Below are 22,668 nucleotides of genomic sequence, written 5' to 3'. Positions count from 1 at the left end.
TCGAAGCAGCTATCTCCCTCTCAATCTGTGACTTGGGGCTCAGAGAAAGGCCAGAATAATTGCATTGTTGGGTTGCCTTGGACCTCCTGAGCCTCCTTTATCACAAAAAGACATTTTGTTTATCCAAAGGTGAAATTGGGCTTCTATCACGGCCACCACTGACATATCAAAAGCAGCTTTCAACTTTCAACATCAAAGAGTGTACAGGATAGCTGCAATTCCAGCCTGTCGCACAGAAAATAATGGTTACACGTGAGACAATAGCCACTGAACAAGAGCGTTTGGCTGAGCTTGTTGAACCAGTTTATGGAATTCATCAGTTGTAATCATGTGCAATACTCCGATCAAAGTCAACATCATCATCATCGTGTTTCCATTTATTTTTCTGTGTGTACACATTAAGCGAATTACAGCCACGATTTTAGGCAGAAACTGACCCTACATACCAGTTTGCTGCAAAACCCTCCACCCCATTGAGGATTTTTTTTAAATGTGTTTATCATAGGTATCCTGTTCAATTAATAACAGCTCAATTAATGTGATGTAATGTAATTAATGGATGAACAAAATCATCTCTATTGGAAGCACAGTTTGCAGGAGAAATTATTTTCGAATGCACAAAATTGAGCACGATCACAACATTTCTAAACAGTTTGCAGATATCTGGTAGCTTTTCCATAGCTTTCAGTTCAGCTGCAAGAAAAGTTCTAGGAGCCACACCACAAGATTTCTTACTGCCTACAGGAAATGCTGCAACAATGGATTTTCATGGTGGGCGAAAAAAATAGATACATTATCATTCAGGCACAGACAGAAGGATATCCGGAAGACAAGAACACAAATTCATCCCTTTTCTCTTTTTGTCATATCTCTGTTGGACCACCCATCAGTTCTTACACCTATGCTATATGGAAAGCTTTTTGTTTATGATTCTGTCAGTTTCCAGGTCTGGTTCTCCTCTGCGTGTTGTGGACACGACTCTCTGAATTCCTGGCAGGCTCTCTGGCACAGCTGTTGCTCATCTTCTCATTATCCTGGCTGATACTCAACGGCTTGATCTTCACTCATTGCCCGATCTTTTTATTCATCTGTAGGAGTGCCTGCAGATGCCTGTCTCTGCTTGCCTGCCTGTCAACCCCTAGGGTCTCCTGACTGTCTGCTTGCCGTCAAGCCTTGGAGTCTGCTAGCTCGAACCCTGATCTCACTGCATTCTCTCTAGTATCTTTGTAAATAAAACCCTGATCCAATCTGATCACAGCCTCGTGTGCTTTTGGGTCCAATCTGACTACTCCGTCTTTCAAAGACCAGTTAGGGAACAATTTTGGTTTGCAGGTTGACACCTGACAAGAGAGGGAGGCCACAAATGTGACTTTTTATAGATTCAAGTACAAATAAAAAAATATATATAATGGTATGGGGTTAATATGTTTAACCAGTTGTATTTAGTTTTTTTTAAAATATTGGCACAAGGTGTTGGTACGTTTTGTTAGATAATGCCAAAGGCTCAAGTAGACTGACTACACAATTATCTAAATGTAAATAACGGTGGAGTCTGCTGCTGAAATTAGAAACTCGAGAACAAGGTAAATAGTTGTAATAATCTCTGTAAAACGCGACCAAGCCATTGTGAAACACATGCACCAGCACCCCCACCTACTCGCACCACTGGGTGTGAACCAGAAGCTTTGTACAGGGTACTGCTTGACCACCTCGTGGTGCAGGAGCGTCACTTTATCTTGAATGTGAACAAGAAAATGGAGATTTTTGTCAGTTTTGGGATGGCCAATGATAAGCCAAATGCTATTCATATCCTGGGAGAACAGGTGGTGGTGTGAGAGGACAACAGACACCGAGGCTTACAAGAAGAGAGAGCGCAGAATCTACTTCTTTGGGAAGCTCAGGCCCTTCAAAGTTTGCACTGAGATTCTGTATATCTTCTTTAAGTCTGAGGTGGAGAGTGCAATGTGCTTTGCAGCAGTCTGTTGGGGCACCAGCATCAGAACCAGTGACTCAAAGAAACTGAGCAAACTAATAAAGAAGGCTGGTTCCGTGCTGTGGAATGCTCTGGAGCCCATGGGGAACCTTGCCTCAATTCACACCTTACCTGTAACTAGAACCAGGATTCCAGCAATGACATTTTGTCTCATCAGGACCAAGCTTTGGCACCAATGAGATCAAGATCAAGCATTTTAAAGGGGAACTGCGGTATTTTTAACATTAAGCCTCTTTTCTGAGTCGTCTGTAATGTTTTAGAACCCCCCTCACCGCTTTTTTGATGTTTACTGCTGTCTCCGGTATTTGCCTAATTTTGATTCATCTCAACCTGCTTCAGAATGGCAAGTCATGTGCATGTCCTAAAAGGTCCGTAAAAGCACCATAAACGTCCGTTTTCAAAATCATCAACTCACCGGAGTGGTTACTGGTGTGCACTGGTAATCCATATCAAATTTCGTTGCGAAAAGTTGCTTCTGTCGTGTTTTATTTGGCAGCTCGTTCATGCTCGAACTATTTTCTTAGCGGTGGCGGAGTAATATCAACGAACATCCAGTACAAAATGTAAAAAAAAACACGACAGAAGCAACTTTTCGCAACGAAATTTGATATGGATTACCAGTGCACACCAGTAACCACTCCGGTGAGTTGATGATTTTGAAAACGGACGTTTATGGTGCTTTTACGGACCTTTTAGGACATGCACATGACTAGCCGTTCTGAAGCAGGTTCAGATGAATCAAACTTAGGCAAATACCGGAGACAGCAGTAAACATCAAAAAAGCGGTGAGGGGGGTTCTAAAACATTGCAGACGACTCATAAAAGAGGCTTAATGTTGAAAATACCGCAGTTCTCCTTTAAGATCATGCACCACTGTACAGGCATTTAAAGCTTGGGGCGCTACGGAGACAGGGGAAACCTGGTCTTATTCCAGATATACAATAGTTTATATTTTCCAGAAGGATAGACCAAACAGATAAAATTACATATAAATGACATAAAATGAAGAGATTCATTGTTCTGATGTCCAGGTAGGAATATAAGACCAGTGGTTCATATGAACTGTGGCCACCAGGAGGCATCAAAGAGAGTAAGATGTTCCTTTGGTTGTTTATAGATTAGAAACATAAATGTTCAGTGTGGTTTGGTTGTTTGCATGTATACAATCTTGAAAGGAGATGACCAACACTTCGTTCTTTCTACAGATGCTCCGTCTTTCCTTTGCAGGGGGCACAGCACAGTTCTGATTAATATCAGACAACAAATCTGACCTCTCTGCTGAGGATGTCTTTCGCTACATGTAGTGAGAGGAGTCTATATCAGGATATAGGCAGAAATATATACCAATTGTGACACAAAAGAGAGGCAAAACAACAAAAAAAAGAGTGAAAATGTATGAAAATGTGACACAAAGTTACTTCAAAGGCACACAGAATGACAACAGAGTGATTTAAAATGAGTAAGAAAATTAAAAAAATGTTTGATATGAGACAAGAAAAATACAAGATGCAAGTTGCTGACACAAGTAACAAATGCAACGCTTCCATAAGATACATATTTAACACAAAACAATGACAAACTGTTCCTGCATGGTTTGTAGGTGTGTTGTGTCACAGATTAGTAGCAATTAAAGAGTAAAAAAGAAAGATTTAGTTGTTAATGTGTTTGATAATTCGGAATAAAAAATGTTTTCTCCATGTAAAAATGCTCAATGGGTTTTTGAAACAACTGCTGGACAGAGTTAAAATCGGCTGCATGAGCTTCCCAGTTAGGCCTTATTTCCCTTTGCCATTTTGCCGTCAGTAATGTCAAAGGTTGGGGCACATATCAGAGGTCAATAAAGGAAATCAGAGAAGTTCAGAATGTTGGTGATCATAAAGTTGAAGAACGTGGAGATGATGTACAAGAAAAAGGCTGCAATTGTGGCAAACAGCAGGCTGTGCTGTAAGGAAGAGGGCAGTGGAAATAGAAATGTGAAAGCAGTTAACATCATCTATGCAGAAGCAACAAAGAAAGTGAAAGGACAAAAAGATAAGGCGCAAACTAGCAGAGGTTACCAAAAGGCAAGATCAGAGGGAGCTCAAACACAAGAAACTAGTACAGTATTAACAATGGATAAACGGATTCTGTTCCTGGCCCACGTAATCAACTGTACTGATCAAGCCAAACCTAAAGGTGCAGAGAAGTCTTTCAGTGTGAAAGATATATCTTGGGAGCATGTCATTAAAAAGTTAGAATTAAATGGGAGACCTGGAGGCAGTGGAATGCATGCAGTCTGATAGCAATGGGTCAAGAGTTCCAATGTTTTATTCAACAACTTAAAAAGCAGCCAGAGTCAGACTTTGTAATCAAAGTGTAAGTAGGTATTCAAAGAGATAGAGAGGAGGGTGATGGAGCAGGGTGTGCAATACAAGAAATACAATAGAGACTATTAGAAGAGAAGATAGGGAGATCAATTCACACACTCTATGATCATATATTGATAATTATTACATATATGTTCAGAACTACACAGATAACTCAAAGAATTTACTTAATACAACAAACGTTGCATATATCATACCAGAGTTTTATATAAGGTTAGGAAAAGGATCAGTGGGGGGATTATCAGTATACACAGGATAAATGATTGCAATGTTTTGGCATTACAGTGGATTGAATTTAGAAGACCATTAAGATTCATAATTTGTTCACACTGTAGTTCATCATTGGCCAGTTTACAAAATAATCATTAAGAAATCAGACCAAACGTTCTAATAGAAATACAACAAAAGCTATATTGAGATAACATGATGGGGCTAATTGTAATATTTTTATGGGTATCAGCTCATGTTGGTACTAAAGGAAATGAAATGGCAGATAAAGTTACAAAAGAAGCAACAAAAAGCGCAGTTACTAATATGATGGTTAACAGGTCGGAAATAAAAAAAAACATCTTTCAGTAGAAAATAAAATAGAGATGACGTAAGCAATGGGAGGAGGAGAGGAAAGGATGGTGTTTTACACTTCAAAGGAAAGTGTGGGAAGTAAGATGTGCAAGAAGAAACAGGAAGGAGTAAACAGTAATATCACACCTCAGATTTGGACATACAGGACTAAACGGTACACTGTTCAGAATAGACAAATATAATACAGGCAGAGGTGACTATTGTGGACAACAAGGAACATTAGAGTTATATTACATTGTCAGAAATAGGTAGATTCGAAAATCTAGCAAAGATAAGAAAGCTTAACATACTTTCTACAAAATATTTCAAGCAATGAGTGTTGAATGAATGAATATTTTATTTCAGTATCTTAGAGTAACGAAGTTTATTGAGAACATATCATTTTTTTGTAAATGGGTAATAAACTCAGCGTCATTTTGATCCACACTCCATGCCAGTTGATAGCAGTAATAGGGCTCGGGCACACGCGTTGCATTCTGGGATATGGTCGCCATATTGGAGGCACAATCTCGTAAACAAACCCTGAGGCAAGACGGAGATCAAGGACCAAACAGTGAGAGAAAAGTGAGAGAAAAGCATGTTAAAATCGAAGAAAGGATGTGGGATATACCGGGATACATTACAGAAGGAAGCCAGAGATCGGTACATACAGAAGATTGGCGTTTTAAACGGACTGGACCCTTATGAAATACCGAGCAAGGAATGGATTGTCGACGAAGATTTACTGCCTAAGTTCACCCTTTCGGACATAATTGCGTATATAGTATGTGGTGTCAGTGCTTATACTTTGCAACAGTTTCAATTATAATGACACTTTACACTTTTGTCATGTTACTCTACTTGTAAATAAATAATGAAACACACACTTGGCTGTATCTCAAAGCATATTTATTTCAGACGACTTCAACTTTGCACAACACTCCTGCTCATGGTGGTCAGAGTACAACATACAGACACAATCTTGTCAAAGAATGTTTTGTCTTCACCTTCGTATGGCAAAACTATGTTGATAGGTACTTTTGCTGACAAAAAGGTGTATTGTTTCTGACAGTTCCAATCGCCCTTTCCATGTGAATTTGGAGATGGGCAATTTTCCTTGTATTTTCCACATTAAATTAAGATTAAGATCAGATTTATTGTCATGTATACATGCATACACACGAAATTTGTCCTCCGCTGTTAACCCATTGAGACATCCCTTGCTTCCAACTGACAGTGTCCTCTTGTGAAGGCGGGGATCTTTACCTCAGCACACAAAAGTCTGTAACTTACCAGAATGAAAATGCAGAGAACACACTCTCATCGACACCGGGATTGAGTGGAAAGTTATGCTTGGTCGTCTTACAGCAGCGATCCATGCTAGTCAACGACGCTTTGTTATCTCGGACACTTGGTCTCCGTGGGTGCGCCTCCAAGCAGGAAACCGGTAAAAAGATAAACCATTTACGATTTCCCCCCCATTCCTGTCACGGCTTACGCTATTGCACCCCACGACACAGCAACGTGCGACCATAGTGGCAAAGACAATAAGTAAAATAGATAAACCAACGAAGAAAGTTCCGAGACCAGGCGGGAGTACGTCTGCGCGCAGTGGAAAACAATGTAAACAAAACAGTTCTGAGCCTCCAGTATGGCCGCCGCTCACGTAGTGACGTCACGTGCCCGAGCCCTATTTCGGTGTTTGCCAACCGCCAATAAACTTAACAAAGAAGAAAGAAAGAAAGACGCAACTACCCCATGTCTGAGAAGAAATAGCTACATGAAAACTACATTTCCCATAATGCAAAGTACATCCTGGTTGAAAGGTCGAAAACTTGTGCTGCATGTAACCGGGAACCACAACACCAAACAGATAATTAAGCCAAACGTTACAATTTGGAAAGCATAAACGTCATTGAATAAGTAATTTTTTTTTGTCTGAGTTATTCCCGTAGCTTGTTTGCAGAAATGTCCGGAAAGGCAAAAGAAATCTTACAGATGGACCTGTATGGTTTACTCGGCATTGAGAGCAGTGCAACATCGAAAGAGGTAAGTAAATTATCTAGCTGTTAAAACTAATCCTATTTGGAACTAGCGTATGCCAAACTGGAGAATACGGTTTTAGCAAAATGTTTAACTCGAGGGTAAACGATAAACGGGTGTTGTAAGAGGACATTTTTGTCCTCAAGCAGGAGGCTATGGTAGCATGCTACTATGAAGCTTATACTAAGGTGTTTGTATCGTCTTTACCAGTGAAATAAAGTAACCCCAACAACCTTTTATCGGTTAACCTAAACGTTTTGTTGTAAAATTAACGAGAGAATTTAACATTAGCAAGACCCCACACAAATAAAACCCATAAAACAGACAAACTAGCTAAATCACGCCATTGTAATACACCGACCTGGCCACCGGGGGGAGACGTTGCATCAAGCTACTCCTTGTGTATAACAGAAGAATTACATTAGATGCTCTGGACCTTGAATCAGATTTTGAAAATGTTACTAATGCAAAATAGCATAGATGTGACATTTATTAATAAATAAATCTGTCAGCTCAATAAATATTAATTTACTAAAATTAATTTAACATAACTGACCTAAATTTAGCTGAGAGCAATATTTTCTTTTCATTTGCAGGAAGTAGTGTACAAAAAGTTAAATATGTTTAGTCACCTTTGCTTAGTAAACACAGAATTTTGCTTGAATATTGTTTTTGCATGCATAGATTTTCAGTCAACTCTTTAAAGGATCCCTGCTTCTCCCTTTTTCTCTATATTTCCCAGCCTAGGGCAGCTCACCATGGTGTCCTAAATCCTTTATTTTTTGCTACTACAACCTCTCCATCCAGAATGCACTGGTCTAAAGGGGAATTAAAGTTTCTGCCAAAATGAGGGAAGAAGTTAATTTCTTAATTGGACTTCAAAGTGTTCTCTTCCCCAGAGGATTATCCCAGAGGAAGTAAGCAGTTGTGGCTTGTGCAGAATTGAGACTCCAAAATGGAGTGGGTTGGTTCTGTGAGGTCTCTCGATGGTTGAGAGAGATAGCGGGTTTGGGTTTATGTGTATTGCATTAAGTCAAAGGAGGGAACTCAAAAATCAATCATGTGTGGAGACGGTTGTCGTCAGATAGGCCACTGAGCCCATAGTCTTTTGGCCCACTGCCGCATCACCACTTTTAGGCATGTTTATCACAGGGAAAGGGAAGAAGCTCATCCCGGAGCCTGTTTATGTGGGCTTTGCCACAGCTTGTAAAACATTGCTTTGACGTAGGGATTTTGCATTCTGCGTATGTCCTCCTGGGTCTATAAAACATGTCTTTCTATTATCACTGCTTTTGGCCTTCCCCTGCGCTTTGCTGGCTAAGAGATGCTGGGAAAACTGGCACGTCAGAGCTTATGATTTAATGACTGCTGATGACTGGGGTTTGCTTTATGGTGGTGCTAAGGGGGGGCTTTTGCTGAGGGCTAGCCACCAGAGTTGTACCTACCACAGATTGCTTGGTAAAACAATGTCAACAGCCAAGACCACACAAATTTTCTTGTGGTTTATTCAGCCATTTTATTCAGCCATAATTTTAATATACCTACTACCTAATATGTTGCGGTATTCAGTAACGGCTTCCCTGCATGATTTACTTCCAAGTGCATTGGGTTGTTGTATCTTATTGTAAACAAATTGTGGTGAGTGATGAGTCACACCTTTTGCTTGGTTAGAGCGGTTAAGATTGTTTCATCCAACAGTGCGCTGGGGAGCATAATCAGGGATGCAGTGTTTTAAGTCTTTTGGTTTCAAACGAAAATATGCACAGCATTTATGGTCGGCATTTATGGTGCGATCCCGGTTTATGACATAAGACAAACCTTTAAAATAATGTAAATGTATTTTATTTATACAGCCCTTTACAGACAATCCTTACGATGTACCAAAGTGCTTTACAGCAGGTAATAAATAAAGAGAAGAATAAGTAAAAACAATAAAAGAACAGTGAAAGCAATAAAATACAACAAAATCAAATAAGATAAAATAAGATAAAAGTGTCCTCATACTACTGGGTATTAAAAGCAATCCTAAATAAGTAGGCTAGGTTTTTAGCCTAGATTTGAAGAGGCCCAGGTCAGAAATAAGACGCAGCTCAACGAGGAGCTTATTCCAGAGCCTGGGGGCAGCGACACAAAAGGCTCGGCCACCCCAGTGTTTGTATTTTGACCTGGGCACTTCCAGCAAAAATTGATTTGTTGACCTCAGAGCTCTACCAGGATTGCGGACTGTTAAAATCTCAGATAAATATGATGGGGCGAGGCCGTTAAGAGCTTTAAAAACAAACATTTAAAGTTTAAAATCAATTCTATAAAGGACAGGAAGCCAATGGAGGGAGTTAAGAACAGGAGTGATGTGCACACGTCTGTTAGTGTTGGTTAAAAGATGGGCAGCAGCGTTTTGCACAAGTTGAAGGCGACTGAGAGAAGACTGGGAGACGCCAACATAAAGTGCATTGCAATAGTCTAACCTTGAACTTATTTAATGAAAAGAAACGAGCGCTAAAATACCTAATTTGTCATCTCTTTTACAGTTAGTTTGGAGAAATCATTTGGTTTTAATGAATACTGCTGTGTCACGGGAAGATGACACAGCATGCTCACAGATGAAAAGTCAATCACAATACTTTGCTGTTTATCTCCGTTTATCTCTTTCAGTTTTTCTTTTAAATGTTTGCTTATCCCCTCTCTGTGTGTTCGTCTCTTCTTTGCCCCTGTCTCTGCTCTTCTCATTCTGTCGCCTATCTCCCCGTTGTGCCTGATTTTATCTTCCTCCTCCTGATATTGTTCTGTAAATAGTTTAATATTGTAATTGGGAGGATGGGCCTATGGCAGATCAGGCAGCTTATCAGCCTCACAGGCTAGAGGCCCTTCTGAAGGTTTGCTGTGGCTGTACCAGGACCAGTTTGTCAGCTATAATTGGCATCAAAGCCTGGTAATGAGGACAAGATGTGGGCACGCAGTTAAGACTGTGGCAAGCAGGGATCAGAGCGGCACAGAGAATCTGTTTTTCACCAGGAAGTAACCATTAAGCTACTGTTTGCCTGCTGCTGCAGGACCGTAGCTTGGCGGCTCCTCCGTCCACAGACGGAAGAGCAGGAAATGGCGGAGAATTTCATGTTTGTGACATGTAAAATTGGGTCGCAACAAGGGAGAAGAATATGAATTGCCAAAGACAGAAGACAATTAAGAATTAGAAACATTTTTCATGTTCAGTGAGCACAAAGGTCAATATTTGATCTCTTTTTGTTTCCTCTCTAGATTGAATTAATATCAGTACACGGATTAGTTCTATAAGATAATGGTGAACTGCTCAAAGATGATTGCTGTTGTAATTTGCTGGATTAGTTCTGTAAAAAGATGCACGTCTGTCTGGGAGCTCTTACCCACACGTGCTAACTTCTTCAAATGTTGGGCTGCTTTAGTTTATAGTCTGTAGGACTCAGGGGCCTCAGGGGCTTCCAGCATCAATTAAAGCTTGCGTGTTATGGCGCTGATGGGAGCAATCATGCCTTTTACTTCACAAAACCGCACCGAAGGAACAGTAGACAGAAGATAACATGAAGGATGCTGGTGAAAGTAGAACGAAGAATCAAGGAGGACTAGATAAACAGATGGAAAAGTAAGATAACTACCTCCACTATAAAGAGGTAGAGTCGGACAATGATGATGTTTGCCAACAGGTTTAATATCCATGAGAATAACTTCTGTGACGAGAAGTCGATTTCAAACAGTGTAGTTAGCCGAACCTTTTTCTTGAAAATAGCAAACTTTGACCGAAAGATGACGTGGAGACATGTTTGTCCGGTCAGTTAGCTGCATGGAATGATGAACATGATAAGTGTATTGAATGGACGATGAGGCGTGATGTCACAAAGAATAAATATTTCAGGGATTCTGTTTATTTCAGCCGCTTTTACGTTAAAAAAATCGCATACATTTATCTTCACGGTGAACTCTGTCGCACTGTTTAAGACATCGCTGCATAATTAAAGCAGGTTTTCTGGATTTTATTGTCTGTTATTTAGATATTGTGTGGAATCATGGAAATCAGTTCTTTATAGTGGAAGGCAACCAAAACTGGCTTTTTTTTCCCTCCATTTGTTTCTTTGACTGGGCGTCTGGCGTCCGTGTTGTTCGTGACGCAGTGGCTTCCATGATTAATTTCTCCATTTGCTGATATTTCCATAAGGGAACAGCGCTTTGTTAAACTGTGTACGGATGAAAGAGAAGCGTTTTAACCCTGACCTTGAGTGATCACGCCCTTGCAGCTTACTAAAATGCTGAGACATTTGGGGTTCATATATGGTAGAAAAGGAAAATGAGAAATAGACAGTGGGAGGCTAAAAAGGGGAAACCGGCTTAGGCCAACGGTAATGATATGCGTCTGGCTCCAGTCCACAGCCCTGCGTGTCAGTGTCGATCTCTAGGAGGGTTCTGTTTGCCAAACAGAAAGACTAAATATCCCTTAATGATGTCTAGTCTCTCACAGCCCTCAAGATGAACCAAATTTTCATTTACATTTGAAGAAAACAACCCAGTTTAGATAATAAAAAAGAGATGTTTGGAGCTTTCTGACCCGCCACAACAATCTCCACAGGGTTCAATGGAAGTCTAAAGGTTTAGCACTTGTATTTTAGACAGCGGGCGCCCGGCCTAATGTGTCTAAGTTGACTGGCGTGGAGGCTCATTCAAGCTATTGTTGAAAGGGCTGAACCCTGACAGATTACACCATTCTGCTTAGTTCCCTTTGAATTAGGGTTTGTTTCCCCTCTCTGAAGTCAGATCCGTGTGCTTTGGCTTGCACTGTAAAGATAAATATGTGCTAAACAACTTACTGGGAAATGTTGAATATGCCAGAAGACAAATACAAATGTTTCCCAGACATGAAGGAAGGTGCACCCACTTTTTGTGGCCTGTGGCATACTGGCAGAAGATTGATTTGCACAGAAGTTGGGGGGGGGGCATACATGAAAATATGCAGAATGCCGAAATGTCTGATTGAGACTGGTGAGGACGTCTATGTCAGGGTATGTGTTTGGTCTGAGCTCGGATTTATGGGGGATGTATGCGGCAAATCCTTAGCATGCAACGCATATGTATGAGCATGTGTTTTTGAGGTTGCGTGCAGAAAGCTTCAGCGCTGCACTCTGCAGCCCCCTCTGGTCTTTTTGGAAAATTTTCCTGCTTCCTTTTCTTTCACTAAAGAACCAGACAGCTAATGAAAACCACCTTGTTATTAACTGGTCCCTATTAGGACCAACGATTGGTTGAAATTCCAAGAAGTGACCCAGAGTGAAGAAAATCAACTATAACGAAGCCTCATATGACACTAGAATATTCCAAAATATGGGCTAGTTTTTTTCCACTTTGGCTCTCTAAACTCTCCAAAGGTCTTGACTGCCAGGCTGAGATGTTATTGGCTGTGGTCTTTGTGTGTGTGTGTGTGTGAGATATTGTAACGTTTTGTGAAATCTTTACTGAATATTGTTGAATAAAGATGGATAATACTAAGCGTCAACTTGTGCCACATTTATCGTACAACCTGGCAATGAGCCCGACACGAGTTTGGATACTTTGATGCTGTTATTTATGAGGCACATGAAGCAGGGGGATCAGCTCAGGTGTTAATTAGGTCCAGACAATACAACTCCAGAGTTTTATACAAAAGTAGACCACGTTTTATCTTTTAAAATGTTTTTCTTCTACATTAATCAGTACCATCTTTGCCATTTGTTAATGAAACTATCAATTTTTTTTTATATACTTTGGTTTTCTTGACCATGAAAGCCAGGATATACATAACAGAGGCAGCAATTTAGAGATTTACTTGTACTTTGTGTGCTCTTCTCAGTGTGTCCTCTGTGTGTCCTTATCGGCATTTTCTGCTTTCCTTCCAGATCAAGAAAGCCTATAGACAGAAGGCATTGACATGCCATCCAGACAAGAACCCAGACAACCCAAAAGCAGGTAAGTTAGCCTGTTTTTCTTTTTGTTCCCCTTGTTTGCATTCTGATGTACAGACTCTCTGTCAGTGATCTGAATCATTTTTTTTTTTTAACCATCTGACTGATCAAGTTCCAGTTCCTCTAGAGTCCCACTTTGATTGAATTGAATACTGCCAGACAGTGTAGCCGCAGCACTCTATCACAATGCTAACTGGGGCCTGTTTTTCCCACCGGCTTTCTAGCCTGAAAAGACCCTCCAGACATATCCAGCTACATCCCATCAGTGTTTCTACAATCCATCCTGCTTTAGTTCTGCAGCCTGTTGCCAACCATCATGTCAACAATTAGACCAGGAAGTTGCAATGTAGCTTTTTGTCAATAGAGGGGGAAAAAAAGCACCTTGGACAAAAGGCTGGTCATGAGGTATGTTTTTAAGTGAGGTTTATGTGGTTGCTGGATGATTCAGACAATTCCTAATTTTGTCAGGGGAAAAAAAAGCTGGGAAATTGGTCGGGTTGGGAGGTTGAGAGGGATAATACAAAAGCAGGGGGTCAGTTTCCCAGAAATGGAAAAGAAGTGGTTTGGAGGGCCTCAGTACTTGAACCCGCACATAGACAAAATGAGTCTCCATTGCACGAGAGCAGAGCAAGTTTTTGGGAGTTGCTGCACCCCTTAGGGCAGGGGTTCTCAACCTTTTGCAGTTGGGGCCCCCCCTCCTCCCGACACCACCCCTCCCCCTTCACGGCCCCACCCCCACGACACGTGACATGACGTGACGTGACGTGACGTGACGTGACGTGACGTGACGTGACGTGACGTGACGTGACGTGACGTGACGTGACGTGACGTGACGTCACAGGCTCAAAATACTACCCCCTGGTAAATTTGAAATGAAACTAGTCAAACAATTGTCCAACGTCTTGCATTTTGGAGGAGGGAATTTTCGTGATTTTTTTTTTTTTTCAGATTTTTTTTTTCCCCCGATTTTTTTTTTTTTTTTTGATTTTTTTTTTTTTTTTCCTCATCCTGTAGTCTACTCGTGCCCCCCCGGGAGAGTGTCCGCGCCCCCCCAGGGGGGCGGGCCCCACCGGTTGAGAACCACTGCCTTAGGGGAAGGTTGCATGCATATGAGGTCATTTAGGGGTCACGAATCCTCATTGACTGGAAACACCCTGTACTATTGTTCATTATCCATAACCCCATGTTGTGACACTCAGAGCTGCCTTGTGGGCACAGCAGATTCACCCTCAGTTGGATTTCATCGTAGCCCATTATATCCGTGTAGGTAACCGGACCGCCTATGCACGTAGCACCATGTCCCGAGCCCTCTGTTAGTGTGCACTGCCAGTGCCCACAGGGAGTAACAGTATCGGTCTTTAAGGCCTCCCATACGTGAATGATTAAGCTTCACTAGTATGATGCAGCGGTGTACCATTTGTTGGAAGAGTTAGGTCTCCGAGGGTACATTTGTCTCTGTGTGTGTCTCATATAGACAGCTGGGGTAGCGGTGTTTACAGCAGTGGTCCTTAATGGAGGATGGATGAGGAGAGGCCAAGACAATCCACTTGTCTTTGGAAGAAACATTTTTCTTGAGACTTGCAGCTTTTTCTAAGGCATTAGATTTCTCATTTTCCACCAGCTGCATGTCCAAGCACCATTTTAGAAGGTTTAGGCTCTTAATGCCTCTTTTGGAATAAGTGACCTGTAGATGTTGTGACTTCTTCTACTTTTCATTCTACATAAATCAACATTGCCATCTCAACTACCTTCTTACCGCAGTTATATTTAAGCAGCTAGATTGTTTTCTGTTTGAGGTTATATTCCATCTATAGTCGGTTCTGTGTGTGTTCAACTGCAAAAATGTTTCGAGTCGCTCCATCTTTCATCTCTTTCTTCTAGCGGAGCTTTTCCACCAGTTGTCCCAGGCTCTAGAGGTGCTTGCTGATGCTGCTGCTAGGGTAAGACCAACCATGTGTGTTAACCCATGAAAAGGATCGTAATACACACAGAAAATGTGAGTATGTTCATTTTAATGGCTATTATAAATGCTGTTTACAGGCTGCCTATGACAAGATTTGCGCTGCTAAGAAACAAGCAGAAGAAAGAAACAGGAAACTAGATGATAAGAGAAAGAAAATTAAGCTTGGTGAGACATTTTCCAAATCCCTCTCAAAGGTCTGGATTTACTGAGTTGCTGGTCTTTGGTATTCTTACTGTAAAGATTTATATTGAAATAAGATTTCTTAGATACATTTCAGGGTTGATACAACGATGCCTAATATTTTTAACACACTGAGAAAGTTGCATGAAACTACAGCAGGTTCGCTAAGATTGCTTTGAGAAAATAATTCCTTGAGCACAATAGATTTGATATGATGTGTATGTTTTTATGACAGACTTGGAGACCAGAGAGCGACAAGCAGAATCTCAGAGCCAGGACGAGTGGCAAATCACTAGAACACTCGAAGAAGAGGTAAGAAAATTCATAGAAGTGAGAAAGTGAGAGACAATACATTAAAAAATGCCACCAATATTACATGCCTCAGCCATGCACTGGAAATGAGGTATTTACGTGCATCCAGGAATCTCTGAAGCCCAAGCAGGTACTTTTATTCTGTTCTTTGTCAAAGACTCGCATTGGGTTAAGATCTTCCAAAGGCTTGGGTTGCAATCAAAGGCTCAAACTGAGAGAACCTTTTATTACCAGCATGTCAAACTTATCAGTAAGCACATTAAGTGATATTGCAAGACTTTGGTTCAGAACCCCAGTGATAAATTAAAGCTGTGCGTGCAATTCCATCATGAGTCATGGCATATGCTTAATCTGTTAATGCATCCAAATATGGGGTGTTGTACAGAGGAGGTAACTAATGGGCTGCATCATTCCAGTTTATGTCTTTGTTAAGATTTTTATTGCCTTTAGTGATGAAATAAGGTGGGTTAGACTTCACTGTAAACACAGAATAGGGCAGAAAGAATGATACAAGTCTTTATGTGTGTTGTCTGTATTTTATTTGTGTTTCTGAAAGATTGCCCGCTTGAGAGAGGAGGGATCCAGACAGCTTGAAGAAGAACAGAGGCTCATCAGAGAACAGATCCAGAGAGAAAGAGAAGAACAGCAAAAAACAGGAAACTACACTCAGACATGTACGTATACTTCCAGGATTTAAGCATCCCCAGACTGTGCAGGTCTAGGTTAATCGAACCATTTTTAGTGCAGTCATGCACTGCCATAATAAACCCAGCTTGATCCACTTGAGCCTTTTTACTGTCCTGAAACCTCACTTGAGTGAACCTCCGTGCTTCCCAGTCATCGTACTGTCAGTCCAACCATAGCAGCCACCAGGCACCCTGTGGTTCACCAAATGTTATTCAGGTAATCAACAATAACATTAACTGAACTTAAATGAGAAGATGTCTATTTTAGTTTCTTGGCAGCAGCACAACCTGGCAAAGTAGCATAAGATCGTCAAGCGGCGCCCACGCATGCATATATGCAACTTTTAACCTCATGGTAATATTTTTGCAGTAAAAAGCAATGGAGTCTTATGGAGCAGGAAACTCACCCCTTTTTTGTGGCTGAACAATTACTCAATCACAGTCAGCACATACTTTGAGTCTCTTCTGTTTACACGCACTCAGCCCTCCCATGTTCAGGGCTTTGCCTGCAAGAGCCATACATTTACCACATGACAACCATTTTTAAATTGCAGCCCGTCTACATGTGTATTGCAATAAAACAGTTGTTTCTTTGTCTTTTCACTCCTTTGTCTGAGTTCCTCCTAATTTTTTCTTACAGACCCAGGAGTGGAGAGATGTTCTAAGAGCAATGCAACCCCCAAACTGAAGGTAAGGCTTACAGCTATGGGGTTTAAATCATCGGGCATGACTGTAAAGGGAGGGTCAGGGTCAGGGCTGCAGTTGTTGGAGCAGAGAAGAGAAGGGGGGGGGGTTCCCGTATACTCAGGAGAAATGCTCCATTTGAGTGAAAATGCAGGCAGACACTCAGTGGGAGATTGATAGAACCTTTAGCCATTTGTAATTCATTATTTGGAGACCACATACGCTGTCTTGCCACATGTTTCTCTAACGCTCAATCCTCCAGAGTAGGTACGATGTTGTATGGAGACCAGTATCTATGCCAAGAGAAGGCTTATTATATTTCCTCCTGGAAACGGCCGGGTCTGTGCATATTAACAGGCACGAGGGATGTTAGCTAATGTGTTTATACGTAAATCTGGTTTTAAAATTTGAGAAGCATCTAGTACAGCAGCATACTCCCTGATGTTTGTGTATTCAATTAGAAAAACAAGCTGCAGCCAGACTGACGGTATCACAAATCACATTCACTGACACGGGAATGTTGGTAATGGCTGTCGGATTGATTGCGCAAGCAAACATCATTTTAAAAGTTTTATAAATTTCCAGCTTTTACATAATATAATTCTGCATCAAATGTCTACATCTGTGCTCCTGAAGTAAAATGCTTAGCATGAGGTTTAGAGCTGTGTATTGTACTCTGCAAAAGTATTGAGCTACCCTTCATTTCTTTTTTTTTTTAATTTCTCTTACAAAAAGTCAGACTTTGTATTATGTCCACACAAAACAGACAACTTGGCAAAGAACCAATCTTATATTTAGTGAAGTCTGAAAAATAAATGCCACACCTATAACACATTTTGACACCCATTTAAAAGATAAATAAATAAATAAATGTAATTGAAGTTTTGCACCAACAACAAACGATCCAGCAAAGACCTGACACAGGACCCAAGAGATTTGCATCTGGACCTTCAGTTGATCCATCTACTGTTGGTCCAAGCCTCATCAAAAATGGTCCATGGAAGGGTGGCTGTCAAGAAGCCGTTCTTAAGGAAGGGAAACGGGGAGAAAAGGCTGAGGGATGCCAAATGACACAAGAACTGGACTGAAAATCAGAGGCAACAGGTCTTGTAGAGGGATGAATCCTCCCCAGAGCCCAGACCTCAACATTATTGAAGCAGTGTGGGATCATCTAAGACACAAAAGGCGGCCAACATCCAAAGGAGAGCTTTGGGATGTCCTTCAAGAAGCCTGGAGAACTATTCCTGAAGTCTAAAGAAATAACAACAAAGCTTGTCTAAGAGGGTTCAAGTTCTTGTTGAAGAACAAAAGTGGTCTAACCTTCCTTGCTTTATTTACTGTTTGTCCATTTTATTAACTTTTACCTATTTCCTGGCAATAGGTAAGGAAAGAAGGTTTGACTTCTTTTGCTCAGTACTGTGTTTCAAAATTGAATCCAAGCTAACCTGTGATGTTTAGTATTTAATTTGATTTTAGCAAGCCATGTTACAACTGCCATCATCACTGGCTTTATTTTCTTTCTTTCTTTCTCTTTTTAATTCAGTCTGGCATAGAAACTATGATCCAACACAGCAGTGTGCCAGCGTTAGGAGCTAAAACCATAAACATCACATCATACAAATACTTACATATCTTATTTGAAGATTAATTGATAAGACAATTATCAGTGGCTGGAGTAGACTGCACATTTTCAACAGTAATTATTGGTAAAAGATATTATGTAGACTTGAATATTCCCAGAAATCCCGTGCCTTTGACAGTGAGCAGAGCGCTGGATCTGTATCAACACGTGGTGCTTGCCATTTATTATATTACTCTCAGTAGTTGCAGTGAAATTGGCTGGATCCTGCTCCGGTTTGCACATGGATATGAGAAGTTACACAATATCTCTTTTTAGCAGTACGGGAACTCGCATCAGCATTTAATCACAGGACTGGAAGCAAATTCAAAAAATTGTGATAAATCATGTTTCCCCCCGGTGGAGGTCACCTTCATGCCCAAAGTTGTTATGCAGTCATTTTTTGTATCAGTAGAAAAGGCGAGTATCCAGTATGATGGAAAAACTTGTCACACAACATGTAGAAGAGGAGGATTCTCTCTGTTTCTTCCCACAACGGAACACCTTGGACATCAGGCTGCCTTAGATTATTTTAACAATTGCTTTTTTTACTCTGGTGAGTTATAGTGAAGCAGGTGAGTCACCGTGCATTTCCTGGTGCACAGGTCCATGTGTTAGTTTTCAGCCATTTGCCCAGCGCCTCTGCAAGGAATGGAAATTGACTGCAGGTCTTGCAGGTGGCTCCGTGGTGATGTTCCAAGAGCTTAACAAGTAATTTCTCCTGTAGCTCCAGTATGTCTTGATGTTTTTTTTTTTTTTTAGTAAACTGTGTTTCATCAGAGCCAAGCCCGTCTGGCACCCTTTGCCTCCTCTGCAGCTGAGTTTAATCAGTTGTGCTCCAAAGATTAGAAATGATCAAGAGCTTCTTAAGTTCTTAAAAGTGCTCATGACTTCTATTGACCTCTCCTTTTTCTCTTGTTTCTCTTTCTTCCAGCTGAAGTGGAAGTGTAAAAAAGATGACGACTTGAATGGAGGTTACTCTCAAGATATTCTTTCTAAACTACTACAAAAGGTGGGCTTAATGAAAATGAATGGATTTGTGCCGCAGCGCTTCAAGACATAATTTATTGGACAAAACACTTTGGAATACAACTCTTCTCGGGTGATTTTTTTTTGAAGAAGCATCTACCCCCAAAGAGTTTCTAAATCAAATTTTCGGGAAATTAGCTATATGCATTCCTTTAGAAGCAATATTATCACAGGGTGAAATCTTGTTTAATCATAGGTTTGTGTAGCTGTCCTCACTGTCCCAAGGCAGAGCTTCATCATAACAGATCTGCCCGCAGAGTCCAGCCATATTTGAGGTCTGCATGACATCAGTGCTGTAGATTGTTTACTCTTCCCCTTAAACAAGGCCCATTAAGTTTTGTAGCAGTGAAAGTGCTGAGGGCGATGTTGCAGTGCCCTTTAAAAGCCACGCACGGCATTGTTTGTGCCCCTCTTACCAGGTGATTAAGCAGTGCCAAGGGAGGCATTTGGAAATATGCTCTTCTCATGCAACCCAACCGTCTTCCATGATCTGTCACAAGGGTTTTTGGCGGGGTACAGGTTGGCCTGAAATGAGGATTAGGGCTAGGGTCAGTGACGTCAATTCGGCAGAAAAAAAAGGCACTCGAGTTTCTCTGATGCACGCATGCATTCAGTTTGGTCTCAGGCTAGAGGGAGTAAAAACTGTGCAAAAAAAAAAAAAGTGTTGTTCCCTTTCTCAATTCTCAAGGAAATACATTACATTTTAAAAAACAAAAATATGTTTGAGATGGCAAGCTCCAGTGAGTGACGGCTAATGGTTTGGGCAAGTAGAAATAGCCACCGCCGTGTGGGAAAATAAGTATGCTTTTGTGTGTTTGTGTATGCGTACGTGTTTGGACTTGTGTACTTTGGCGTCGTCAAATAATAAATCTTTGTGAAAAGGGTAAAAATATGTTAAGATATTTATACTTGATGAAATAGAAGCCTTTTGAGAGCCTCCTTTGTCACTGTTGGCTGGCTCCAGAGTGTCCTTAGTAAGCGTTAGCGTTCCTGGACTTTCCAGTTCCCAGAAAGCTACATTTTTCCAGACTGAGATTCTGAACGGCTACCTCCCTCCTACTCTTTGTTTCCAAGCCCGGCTTTAGCTGAGAACAGGTTAATGACAAGAAGATGGTGAGGTGGGTTTATATCTCTATTGGACAGATCTCCCAAATTACAGCCAAACGGCTACTGAACCCTGACTTGTATTTCAGAAATGTGTTGCGTTCACCAGTGTTTTGAGTCTGCATATGCGTTCTGTTTTCATGGTTGTGGATTGTACTGTGAAAGGAAATACTAATTCGAATGTTCTGCGTCTTTCCTTTTCTTCCACTTGACTTTTCTTTTTTTTGTTTTTTCTCCGGTGTCTTTTAGTACGGGGATGTTTTGAATGTGATTGTATCGACTAAGAAGAAAGGAAGCGCTGTGGTAGAGTTCGCATCTGTGAAAGCAGCTGTAAGTACCTAAATCTTGTGTCCTCATTCTGCTTTTTAAATCATAAAATCTCCAAAGGAGACTTTTGGTTGGAACCACTTTTTTTTTTTTTTTACCACTGGTCTCAAACTCTTAGGCCACTTTCTGAGTTTGATTATTTCTAAGAATGACACCAGTCACAGACTTCCGTGCCTCAAGACAGTCTTTGACCTGAACGGATGTTTTAGTCATTCCGTGTTGTGGAGAACTCAACGCTTATTTGAACCATTGGACTGAAGAACTTGAGTCATTGTTCCTCAATGTCTGGCTCCTCAGGCTCTTTGTCATGATGGTGTGCTTTTTTTTTTTTTTTAATTGTGGTTTCCTCTCACCACAGCATGTGGTTTCCCTTCAGAAAACATCTCTGCCAGTCAATTGGGATCTGGGCATCTTACTTTATTCTGACCAACAAAGATCCGGTTCGTTTTTTATTTGCTGCTTGAGAACCATAGACTGAAACCAGTTCCACACTCCATCCATGCCTCTGATGTTTGATCTGACTAGTATTTGGATTTCTTGAGTACAATTCAGGATGCGGACAATTAAAACCCAGTCCAATAAGCCATGTGAATGTGCACTAACAGCTCATCATTAATGTGTTTTAGGAGCTCGCTGTTAAGAATGAAAGTGGCCTGAGTGGTAACCCGTTGAAGATTTCATGGCTCGAACGTGAGCCTGAAGTTGTTGCCGCAGCATCGCAGTCTGGCCAGTTCGTGTCCTCACAGGTATTTGTATAACACGACTATGCATCGTTGTAATTCTGTTCTCCTCTCATTAAGCTTGTCAGCCCCATGTTGCAACATTTCGCCATTTACTCTGCCTCCAACACAAATACTGACTGCCCCACAAAAGAGGTATGTAAACGTTCTGAGCTTTTATTTTCGTGTCAGTGGTGCAAATGTTGCTCCAGCGCTTTCACTCCTTTCTTCTGGCCTCGAACAGCCTGTTTGCTTAAGTGGACCTCAGTTTATTTGTTTTGGAGTGTTGAGTTGGCCCGGCACTGGCCCAGAGCCACTGGCCGGTCACTCATCAAGGGAAATGACCCGGGAGACCCCAGGAATGCTGCCTTTCACACAGCAGCCCAGAGGAGACAGTGTGAAATAATGTTCGCCTGGCACGTGACACCAACAACAGTGAATGTCCATACCGCTGCAGTGGGAATCTGTGTATCTATTGATATTTATGATAAATTGACTTGATACATTTATGATAAAATTCAATTTATTGTTTTGGATGTTTTTAATTTTTGAGGTTTTTCTAATTGAGGTAAGAAGAAGTGGACTTTTCCATCTCCAAAGTTGCTTCTGAACTAGGTTTCACCCTTCAACCAAGTGTGCAGTGTCAGACCTCCTACTTAGGGTTAGAATCTGAGATTGAGGCTGCACACTGGGACTTGTCATGCTAATCTTTTTAAATGTTATTATGGTAACTCAATTTGATTTACTGGTATCCAAAACTGATTGCCTCACCCTTTTTATTTCTTTATTTTTTTGTCCCCCAACCAAGTATAAAAACATTACTGTATTTGGGTCATTTTCAAATTCGCCTTGAATGCAAGGGCTTGTCATGAAAGAGGCCACAGCAGCTGGCCTGGGATCCATGGACACGAGGGGCATTTCAGAAAGAGGGATGGAGATGATGAGAACCCAGAGCCATGGAGGTTCTCCTTTCTTTGACTTTATCTGGGATCTAAAAATCTGATCCCTCCCTGGTGCCCCAGCATCAGCCAGCTGTAATCACATAGGAGCTGAGTGGACAAGGATTTGCTTCTTTAACCTCAACAATCCAAACACAGTGCTCAGCAATTCCGGGTCTTACTAC

The 22,668-nt window shown here is 41.1% G+C and overlaps 1 protein-coding gene across 1 annotated transcript in view; it reads left to right on the top strand.

The window, feature by feature from the left end:
- The first annotated feature begins 6,728 nt into the window (after window positions 1-6,728).
- Window positions 6,729-22,668, top strand: part of dnajc17 (DnaJ (Hsp40) homolog, subfamily C, member 17) — a 29,580-nt gene continuing 13,640 nt past the window's right edge. Inside the window, exons 1-10 of the mRNA XM_075488108.1 lie at window positions 6,729-6,969; window positions 12,858-12,927; window positions 14,805-14,863; window positions 14,964-15,051; window positions 15,302-15,378; window positions 15,935-16,052; window positions 16,705-16,754; window positions 19,301-19,378; window positions 20,749-20,829; window positions 21,453-21,572. Coding sequence (XP_075344223.1) covers window positions 6,889-6,969; window positions 12,858-12,927; window positions 14,805-14,863; window positions 14,964-15,051; window positions 15,302-15,378; window positions 15,935-16,052; window positions 16,705-16,754; window positions 19,301-19,378; window positions 20,749-20,829; window positions 21,453-21,572 — 822 coding nt within the window. The 5' untranslated portion in view covers window positions 6,729-6,888. The remainder of the gene's footprint in view (window positions 6,970-12,857; window positions 12,928-14,804; window positions 14,864-14,963; window positions 15,052-15,301; window positions 15,379-15,934; window positions 16,053-16,704; window positions 16,755-19,300; window positions 19,379-20,748; window positions 20,830-21,452; window positions 21,573-22,668) is intronic.

Source organism: Odontesthes bonariensis, chromosome 17 (genome assembly GCF_027942865.1).
Source record: "Odontesthes bonariensis isolate fOdoBon6 chromosome 17, fOdoBon6.hap1, whole genome shotgun sequence".
NCBI classification, from domain to species: domain Eukaryota; kingdom Metazoa; phylum Chordata; class Actinopteri; order Atheriniformes; family Atherinopsidae; genus Odontesthes; species Odontesthes bonariensis.
The sequence above is the reverse complement of the archived record's forward strand: the minus strand, read 5'-3'. Positions and strand labels throughout refer to the sequence as shown.